Source organism: Athene noctua, chromosome 4 (genome assembly GCF_965140245.1).
Source record: "Athene noctua chromosome 4, bAthNoc1.hap1.1, whole genome shotgun sequence".
In the NCBI taxonomy this organism is placed as follows: domain Eukaryota; kingdom Metazoa; phylum Chordata; class Aves; order Strigiformes; family Strigidae; genus Athene; species Athene noctua.
This window is the reverse complement of record NC_134040.1, coordinates 16,870,904-16,882,055: the sequence shown is the minus strand read 5'-3', so window position 1 is coordinate 16,882,055 and position 11,152 is coordinate 16,870,904. Positions and strand designations below refer to the sequence as shown.

Here is an 11,152-nt window from a genome sequence, read left to right as displayed (position 1 = left end):
TTTTTTTTCAAAATCTGCAAGCAATGTCATTACTAGAACTCCTTCATTAAAATAAAAACACTATCCTTGACTGTCAAGCAGCTACTTTTCATGCAACAGTGACCCCAGTTTGACAGAAGACCACAACGCACACAGGTCAAACATGTAAGCAAGATTTTTTAAGCCAAATTTCACTGTTGTCTTAAAGGTAAAATTTAGTTTGTTATGCAACTAGCCGTCTGTATATTACACCTTCTCCATTTTGACTTAGATTTAATTTCTAAAGCATTATGCATTCTTATATAAGTCTATTTTTGTATGCATTTGTCATGGGTTTCACATTTGGTGACTGGTTAGCAGTGTGCTGGCCATCTTTGGTTTGTAGAGGAAATCTTAACCATGAACAATCAAGGGGGCTTAAAAGAATTTTTTAAATGCTAGCTTTTTACTCAAACTTGTATCTATACTACAACACGCCACATTAAGTAGAAGCACACATCACAAAATTGCACAGGGATTACAATATTACATCCAGTCTGCATAAAATTGAATTCCACTACTGACCAGGTCACAAAATGGCTGCACTTTCTAGTCTAAAACTAATTTGCATATTGTACACATGTAGGACATTTTTTTACTTCAGTCACAATAATGCATGCAAGTTTGTTTTTTGTAACAAATTTTGTAAATTTGCTCATGCTACCTAGTTTCAAGAGAGCCTTTTTTGAACATCTGCAATAACTCACCTCTTGTTAATTAATAGTTCTAGTGCATGCATATGGTGTATACAGGTAAGTAAACATGCAATTTTTTCACATTCTAAAACTATGGCAGTTTAGGCCATATTGTGCTGCCTGCATTTAATCTGTAATGCAGTGTGTCTTAAACGTTTCAATCCCGTATTAATAGGTGGCATTACACATAACACCTATATAGCAGCAAAGCTAATACAGCTTGTGATTAAAAATGTTTAAAAATAGCTAATAAATCAGATTATCTTGAGGTATTATTTCTTGCAAGTCAAAATGGAGAGCAAAAAATCAACCCTAATTTTTAGTTTATGTATACACTGAAAATAGCAACAACAATAAAAATAAGCTTTTTGTAGCAGACATATTCCATCTTCACTATTTTGCTACCTTTGGTAAATTACTGGGGCAGATCTTGAAGTTAAAAACCCATGTTTAGAAATAAGTGCACGCTTCACCCACTAAATATAGCAGCAGACTGTGTGCCCCTACGCAAAAACATTCTCATATCTAGTTTTAACTTTACATATAAAAATAACTTGGAGAAAATACAAAAAAACATTTTATTTTAACATGAAAATATCACAAAAATTAGTAAGCCTGAGATGTAGGGTTTTGGTGAAAAACAAGAGGCTTGTAGTGTTTTGGCTGCTGATAAAGATGCATGTATTGATAGCTGGGGTGAAAAGCAGAAGAATGCACTTATTTCTTCTGCATGTCAGTATCTTCAAACACAGTAAGCCACATGCACCCTTCTTTCCTTATGTAGATGCTGGTTCACCATGTTTAATTCCAGCGGAAGTGGATCTGACGTGGGCGGTCAGCCCCCTCCTTTACCAATGGCTTATGGAATTCACGTCCTGCACGAGAGTGGATATTTGCCCAACAAAACTCACAGTAATACTGCAGGCAAGTGACATTGGCACAGAAGAAAGGAGCAAACTTTCCACCGCATCGTGCACCCTGGCATTCGTCACACATCTGGTCATCCAACACATATGGCTTTACCTCCACCTGTTGGAGTAAAACAGGAACAATTCTAGTCAATACCTAATTCCTACATAAATTTATATTCAGTTTTTTCTGCTTTAAAGAAAAACCCAAACCAGAAGTCTGAAATCAGACATATTAATGGCTTTATCAAACCAATCAGTTATTATTCTTTATGATTTATCAGCTACAGATCTATCCATACGGTAAGTAGAACACTTCAAGGCAGATCTTTAGCAGTACACTAGATATGTAATAAATAGCCACATCAGAAGCTCCCCTTAATTTATTCTGTAAGGATGTTCTTGGCCAATGATATTATTGAAGAATGTGTAGAAGACAACCAAATAAGGCCAAAGGTCTCTCAACTAATCTCATCAGCTCCTGAATGTACCCCACATGACATCCAATTCTGTACTGTTTAGCAAAAAATAATTGAACATACAAGAATGTAACCATTTATACATTATCTTTTAAAAAATAAGTCTCTGCATGTACTACTTTTGTGTGCAAATTAGAAGTTCTTTCTGCAGGCTGGAATACAAATATTCTAGCATTCCTGTTCCCTGTAAACTCACTCCCTATTTCTGAAATATGGTCAAATTTGGAGGGACAGATTTTGGTCGTCTATTACTTTCTATTTTGCAGCTTTGAGCTGTACAAAAATTTGTATTCAGATGTATTTCCAAAAATATTTTTAAAAGACCGTTTTGCAAGGCCACAGACTGCTAGAAACACCTGTCTTACACAGCTTCCTTCTCCCAAACTCATCTGACTGCCAGAGTGGAAAAGTGGCAGGAGTCCAGCGGTAAATTTGCATTATGTCTTTGCGTAACTCAACTGTTACAGACTGTGATCAGACAGGAAGAACAACTTCATAATAAAACACAAAATGAGTTGACTCTATCATTAAGGAATGTACTGTTGTCTTCCACATTCTCCTCACTTTTAAAGACAGTATTTTCTGCCTTTTATTGGTAAAAAGAGTTATTTCAGTTCACTCTAAAACTCACTGCTGTAAGATTTTTTTTCTGAGATACTATTACCTGAGAAGAATGCTACATATAGACATCAACATTATCTACTATACTCAGACAGAATATGTTTGAACTAAGAACTTTAATATGGTATTTTTTCCATTGTGTCTCCAGAGGGAAAAATTTACACATACAGCTACCCACCCAAAAGTTTTACAGCAGAATAGTCGTCATGCTCTTAGCTTCAGAGGTAGAGGTCACACTTGATATGTCAAACACATCTATGTTTGAAATAGAGTATGCTGCTTCTAGTGATCTATATTCAGTACAAGCTCTACTTATTTTACTACAACGACCTGCCTCATCATAAATTACAGTCAAACTTTCCAATAAACAGGTACCTTATGTAGTAACTGTGTTCGTAGTTCAAAATTACTGAAAGCATGAAGCAGCATATATTTCAAGCTTCGGTGCATTAATGTACCAGGATCGGTATGAAGATGATTTCAAATATATTAGAGAAACACTTTGGGGAATAGAAGTATTACATGAAGTGGATACAGACTGCTGGCATATGAAAGTTAACATTTTAACGTTTTTTTTTTGAGCTGTAACTCCAAATGAGTTTCAAGGAAATGTCTGGAGCTGAGCTTTCATATACATAAAACAGGACAAGGAGCACATTACTGAAGAAAAACATCTGTTGGAGAAACTAAACATATCTACACATCAAAAGAACTGGAGAGAAGCTGCAGAATACTTCGGTAAGGAAGAAGTTAAGGTCACAGACAGTGTTTGTTAAGTGACTGTGACACTAAGATTTCCAAGTAAGGTAGGAAAAGGTATGTGCAAAAAAAATGCTATTAAATACTTTGAACTAAAGTTCAGAAGGATGAACAGGTGAACTGAAAAATTTAGCAATGAAAAAAGACTTTTACGCAGACAAAACTGGTTATGAAAAGAATGTGAAAGGACAGCAGACCTACAGAAACTGGATATAACTGATATAGAAAGGCTATGTTAAGGTAAAGGGTAGGAGAACAGTCCGTGTCTAAAATTTCAGTGAAATATGTAAAATATTGCTTTACTGGCTAGCATACATACACATCTCAGATGAGGGCAGTACCTGAAGTAGGACTATCTTCCCCATTTACAAAAACAGTGGTTTACAGATTTATCTATGCTCATCTATAAATCAGCAGTAATACTGATTTCAGAATATTTTCAGAGCCTGAAAAGACACAAACTCCACGGAACAAAAAACTATTTCTGAAAATAGCTTTTTTCATAGTTTCAGAAACAGCTATGTGTCAAGGTTTTCCCTAAAAAGAGTCTGTTCTGTGTTACTTCTCAGTACTGCAAATAGTTGGGTTGTATAAATACATATATAAAAAATAAAGAATTCCCATATAATTTAGAGATTATTTAAAAAACAAAGAATAAAAAACCTCTGAAATAAACAAAGATATTCATAAACCCTTCCCCAATTTACTAAAATACTTAGATCTGGCATTGCTGTGAGAAACTTCTCAGGAATAGCATACATTTTAGAAATAAGAAAAAACAAGGATGCTAATAAAAATGCCAAAATTTGAGATTTAAGAGAATACTTGAGTCAAAAAATTAATTTTCTAGAATTAGAAAAGCAACACTAAAGAAAGAACACAAGTTGCAACAATCAAAAAAGAAACTAAGAATTCAGATACTTAAAGCAGAAGACTAGATAATTCCTTCCCTCTTCCCCCAACCTCTCCAGCCCATGAACAGCTATCTACAGATGTTAATTATACTTGTTTCTTCCTCTCTTTTAGTTTGTGTTTTTTTTTTTTTTTTTGTAATAGGGACTGAAGAAATAATTTGTCTGCTGTTTTTAAAAATTAAGTCTTATGGGTGTAACTCAAACGCTGTGCTTCTCAAATCTAGTAGTCGGGGTAGATTTTTAAAAAGTTTTTTCCCTGTCCATGCTCCGAGAAGCCCACAGCACATACCCACTGCTTACTCAAGATTTACTGCCCACCTCCCTTTAAGTGTTTCAGTGTTATATCACACATTACCAAGTTATATCTGTTTCTCTGCAAACAGCAAGCACTGCCATTTCAGATGCCTGCTCATCATCCAAAGAGCCCTTAAAATGTCTGGTGACCTATCATAAGAAAACCCAAATAGACAAACCAACCTACTTGAAAGTGCACCCTTCAAAGGCAGGGTCATGCCTCCCTTTCTTTTATGCGATGGCACTGCCAGTCTACCATATACTCCTCCACTGCAAAGGACACTCCCATGGGAAGAGGAAGACTAATATAAAAGTGTCCCCCAGTTTAAGGGTTCAAGTTCATGTCTCCCACAATTGAGGGAAAACTAGTCCATATGGGACCCAACTGTCCACCTTTAATTTTAAAGCTGGGTCACTTCAGAGCCAAATGCTCTATAGATGGTTCCTGAAACACACTAAGCTATACTTGATTCTGAAGTTAAATGACCCATTTAGTCTTTCTTTAGGACATGTTCTGGACTCTGGTCCTTGCTCCCATTTTGTCCAAATACTCAAATGCAAGATGATTAATAGTTTTATTTCCCCTCAGACAGTCACAGTGTCAAGGTCGTTTTTCCTGTTATGCAATTAGCCAAAAGCTAGAGCTATTAGTCAGTCAGCTGCAAGTCACAAGGACAGCAATCCCACCAGCAAAATGTAGCTGTCACATCTTAACGTGAAGCCTAGTTCACTACCCACATTCAGACCCACTCATCCTCTGGAAAGGACCATGTTTGGGGATTTCAGCTCACTAGGCAAGTGGTATCTGAGAGACAGATGTAAAGCTGTGTTACTCTATTTGAAAGGAGAGAAGCACGTGCTACCTCCCTACAGCAGACTTTTGTTAACTGTACTACTTTGATCTATAGAGGAGACTGGACCTTGAACTACTTTACTTACTCAATCTGTCTTCTTTTAAGACCTTTTTTTTTTAAAAAAGAACATCTATTAATACTAGTGACTACCTCTGCAGCTTTTGAGATCAAAACCAGTGACACTTAAAACTGACATAATTTAGATGCTAGTTTTCTTTGCTACTCTTATACTTCTGTATTGACTATTCTTCTCAATAGAAGTTAGTTTTGCTTTAGGTAGCAATGACCATCTGTAGCAAACAGAAATGTACACTGGTAAATACTATGAAGACTCTCTCAAACAGAAAGGATAGACATTTTGTATTTTAGGTGTTGAGCTTGATTGATTTTCTGAAGTGCTGAGCACTGACAATTATGGCTGAAATTAAGGGCAGCTGCAAATAACAAAGCTAATCTAAAACCAATGAATCTAAAACCTAGTGAGCTGAATTTCCTAAGAACAACAGAGGAATTATCACAGTATTTGGTTTCATTACAACAAGGAAGAGGAAAAGATTTTCAAGCCCTTTGCCCATACACAACAAAACCAGGAACTCCAGAATGGAAAGAACATATGGTTTAACATATGTCTAAGGAACAAACTGCTGCTCTGTGGAATGCATGTTGTTTGTTTGGGGGCATTAACAGTTTAACTCTTGGAAATAGTGGAGTTACAGGAATACTAAAAGAAATGTAGAAGCTGGCTTGAAAGCCAATCAAATGCAGCGTTACACCCTGAGATGTTCCTTTATAGGTAACGACTCTCATATTTATTTATTTTTGTTTATTTCTATATAACTTACTCGTTTATCAATATCGCCATGCTGAAGTTGAACAAACCGAGCACTGATGGCAGCAATGTAACTTTGCTGATTGGAAAAAGCAACACGTCCAGCACCTTTTGGGTATTTCAGCTCAGGGTCAGTATCAATTCCTGCGTAACAAACTCCACCATAGAGACGGTCCATGATCATAGCCAATTCCACTATTAAGACACAAAATAATGTTAATTTAAACTGTTGTTACAGTACAAACTGTATATAATATGCTTGTATTTAAAAATACTAGAAAAGTTAATTTTAATAATTAATTTTGCAACAGCTGATGTAATGGTAACAAAACAAATATAAAACCATATTAAATAAGCTATGAAACACTCAGCAGACAGATCTTTCACAGTGTTGGTACATACATCCAAGGAACAATGGAACTTTAAGTGCCTGAAGTCCTTGATAACCTGGAACTGAAACTCCAGGACAGTTTTCTTCAGGGGATTAGTGCAAAAGACTCTTTGGGCTGGCATGGAATTTAAGCTGAATAAAATAGTTCCACATGCCACAAATTCCTTGGTACAGGTTCTCTGGCTGTCCTAATGCTCTATGTCCTACTTGAATTTAAAGATATAGTTAGCACCTTTTCATTGGCCACACAGAGCTCAATTATCCCTACAGTGCTACACCTACCCTAGGTGTATGCATTATACTGAATTCAGTTTTGCAGTTCGTTTAGAGAAAAAAAATCTTTTTCAGAATTAGTATCCTCTGTATTAGGGTGTAAAGGTGTCAGCAGTCATTGATGTTCAATAGTTGTTTGAAAAGTCTCCTAAAATTTTACTGCTTTTGTGGAGTCATTATTCTTATTTCACAAGGGCATAAAAGTTTCATTTTCACATATGCAGGGCATTTGAAAGCTAAGCATAAGAATGCATCCATTAAATTTATCACAGACGTTCGGCACAGTAATCTTGAGTATTTGGGCTGAATTTAGAGAAAAAATAATCTGCAGTTGGAACATACTGTGTTTACGCTCATTTACAGAGCTTGTACTACAGTCAAAAGTACAGTCTTGAAAGTAAAATAACAGAAAAGCTTGAGCATTGCAGGTCCAAGACAGAAAAATTTAACATTCTTTATACCCTAAATTTGCACTATCTCTTCTTGGTTCTCCTGTATCTTCCATCTGAAAGCTCAGCTTTCTGTAAGAATAAAATTCACTACAAACTATGGTAGACCAATGAAGCTCAGGAGTTCCAACAGAAAATGGGATTTGAACCACTGTATGTTATGTTACACGTCCAACATTCACTTCAACCTACTTACTAGAAGGCCACCATAAAATAATTGCAAAAGGCTACTGCAGTCAATCTCACAAAGCAGACTGCCCCGGTTGTAGACCAACCATTTCACAGCTACAGAAACATTTAATTTTTCCTTCACGCACTCTGGCAAGAGTCTAAAAGAGTCCTGCGATCTCATACAGTGTTGTGCCATACAGACTGTGCTCTGAATTTCTTCCTTTTTCCTCTAACCTATTCCTTCAAGTACTCTTTCATCACCTGTGTTTCTGCTTTGTCCATATTTGCAAGAGTAGCTGCAACCTGATAGCAGTGAAATAGTAGCTAATGCACAATGACAAGCAAGTGCAAATAGAACTCCACATACTTACGGAGCATGGCAGAGAGGTTTTCATAGCATTATTTTAAAAACAAACTCTTTCGTGACAGTTTACACTACAGTTTTGCTAATACGATCAGAATTTTTTCTACAGCTTTAGACATGTAACAGTTTCCAGTAAATCTCAACACTGAGCAGTGATTTATGGCCAAAGCCAGATGAAAATAGTTACTAGAGAAATAAATGTAAGAATACATGAATATTGTAGTGTGGTTATAACTGTCATGACAGTCTTTGTTTTTATACATATATATGTATCCATACATAACTATACAAAAGTATGCATGGTTCAAATTCTTTCCAATAATCTCCTACTTTTAAAAATAGACACAGATTATACTCACCAGCTCTTAACGGTCTAGGGACTCCTCCAACAAAAATTGTTTTTCGAGGATCAAGTGGCTGGGAACCATCCATCACAAAGTCACTATCACTTAGATTCCAGGGACGGATCTGAACCTATTAAATTGGGAAAGGAAATAGTATGGTAGTGTAAGTTTCACTACATCGTGGATATATGTTCATCAGCCCTATAAACTGTCAGAAAGTCACAACCCCATTAGCTTAGCATTTCTAGGTGCTCCGTTTTAATCCTATTAATTCAAAACACTACAATTTTAAAGTCATCCAATTATTCCAGATGTTGAGCTCTGCCAACGGTAGTTTCTTTTGATTATTTTCATCGTCATAATTTCAAATGTAGCTTTAGACAGATGGCAGCTATAGCCTGCAGGCCATCTACTGTTTACTTACTGGCTTGTCCTTGATAGTAGGACTGGAAACACATAGATAGAGCTTTCCATCTTCTTCAATGCAGGCGTCTATCAGGGCCTGAACAGAACTCTCTTCTTGGAACAGGAGGAATGCATAACCTGGAAAAAAAGCAAAACCGACTGATATTTTTTCTCTTATCTTTTTTTTTTTTCCTTAATCGTCTTTGCCAGTAACTTTTCGATACAAATATGCTTACTCCAAAAGTAAAAGAAAGTCAAACCAATTCTTTGTTATTAGTTATCTTCTTTAACTATGTCCTACCTTGCCATGATCAACAGAATTTCTATGCTTAAAATAATTGTCAAAAGAGACTAATAACCCAATAAAAACAAACATGTCTGTTCTATCATGTACTGGAAGTCTAGGCTGAGCGTAATTCTTTGGCAGCAACAGACATTATACAATGAAAATCCGACTTGGCACAAAGGACTAATCTCTATTCTAGAGATTAGATCAAAGTACTTTGTTATATAAGTGACCCAGCAAACCTCCCAAATGCTACAAAAATAGGAATTAAAATGCTTATTTAATGCTACAGTAAAATCAAACAGTTAGACAAGCAAAGAACCTCACATGTTCGAATACTTTAACAGCTACAGTATAATGATATATACAAAATTTGTTACTTTACAGGTGCTCAATTCGACAATTAGGGTTGTATTCTAAAACCAACTTTAAAATTACCATAGATCTACATTTCTTTCTGAGATTACCAAGTGTGGACTTTTCACTCAAAGTTACATTTTATTACTTGGTTGGAAAATTAAATGCTGAAGCAACTGCTCCAGGGTGAGCCAGGCAAGAGGGAGCATCGCTGTTTTACCAAGCCTTTTGGAAATGACACTGTATTTCTGAGAGAAGCTAGTAAGCCACTGGCAATTTCTTATTGCAAACAGTGTAGGTCATCGTGACAAAGATGGTAGGGTGCATCTTGAAGAGCATTAAAGAATCAATACGTTATGAAGAAAGTAAGATTAAAGAAACAAATACATGACTGATTTTAAATATATAGGAACAATAGTAGGATTTAAAGAAACAGCTGTAAGGCCTATACTGGTCTTTCTGGTAACTTGTACTTCGTTTCTTAACCTCAGATCACAGTCCTACCACAGCTACCTACAAAGGATACATGACAAGGTTTTATGAATTCTGTATTTTTATGTAAGTCTTATTTAGTTTCTTAACAAATATGCCATACCGACTCTTTGGGCTTGAGCTGAAGCACTTCCTTGTGAAGTCCATTTTTCATTGCTGAACAATACATTTTAGTTACAACCTGTTTAACCAAAGCTTAATGAGTAATTTAGATTCAAAATCTGTTTTAATGGGAATATCTTTCAGTATTTATCTTAGAATTTAGAATCCACATATTACCCACGCAAAACTCACTCACTGAATGAGGGCATGTGCAGGCTGGCATGGGTGAGACCAGACCCATGTAACTGTCCTTAGTTGTGAAGAAGCCAGGTACACACATTCCCATTTGAATAGAGAGCTCAGTGCAAGAATCATGGGAGAGCAAAAACTTGATTAATCAAAGGCAGGGCTAAATGCACATGATACCTCACGGATCAGACATAAGACTCACAGCCACAAGTAAGTAAAATATTTTTCAGATGCTGATTTTTCACCAGTTCTTATCCTAAAGTAAATCAAGGATACTGCCATATAGCTCCTGATACAGAAAGATGATCAATGTCTGCACAGGATCTAATCCTGTATGTCTGCAGCTAGTAATATGCTTAATTGTGGCAGCTTGTAAAAAGATAAAAAATTCAAATAGAAGAACTTGATGAGGGAACAATTAGGATTACTATATCCTACCACAACTGAAATAAAAGGAAAGCCATACAAAAACCATACATTGATCCTGCTTTCTCAATGTTATCTGCAAAGCATGTACTCATGTCTGGGTTCATCCTGCTTAATTTTACACCTCAGACAGGCTTGTGTCATGAGCTTAGCTGTATTACTCCCCCTCTGGAGACATGGAGAAGGTTAGGGTATAGTCTGTACTATCAAATTGGCCTGGCTGTAGTTTTGCTCCACAGAGCTCTAGCCATCCAATGATTTACAACGCATTTTAGTTTGCTCCCTAATCTAGCCTGGAGAAAAGTAAGCTGTTCTCTTGAAGAAAACTGGCTAGAGAAGATAATTTGAGCAGGTCCCACATTTTATAGCTACAAAGAGACAGCCAGTCCCTTCCAAAGAACTCTAGACCTGCACAGTCTGTGTACAAACTACTCTCCATCACTTGCCCTGGACCAGGGTGCATTTCCTGGCACAGATCAGTTATACACTATCCCCAGACTTCTCCAAAGAACACCAGTTACATAGGCAACCA

The 11,152-nt window shown here is 36.4% G+C and overlaps 1 protein-coding gene across 4 annotated transcripts in view; it reads right to left on the bottom strand.

Moving 5' to 3' along the window:
- Positions 1–11,152, bottom strand: part of CPEB2 (cytoplasmic polyadenylation element binding protein 2) — a 54,887-nt gene that overhangs the window by 2,215 nt on the left and 41,520 nt on the right. For all 4 annotated transcript variants that reach the window (XM_074904538.1, XM_074904539.1, XM_074904541.1 and 1 more), the window contains 4 exons: positions 8,788–8,906; positions 8,379–8,493; positions 6,385–6,566; positions 1–1,742 (listed from right to left, as the gene is read on the bottom strand). The exon at positions 1–1,742 is cut by the window's left edge and continues 2,215 nt beyond it. In XM_074904538.1, the coding sequence (XP_074760639.1) occupies positions 1,515–1,742; positions 6,385–6,566; positions 8,379–8,493; positions 8,788–8,906 (644 nt within the window). In that variant the 3' untranslated portion in view covers positions 1–1,514. The remainder of the gene's footprint in view (positions 1,743–6,384; positions 6,567–8,378; positions 8,494–8,787; positions 8,907–11,152) is intronic.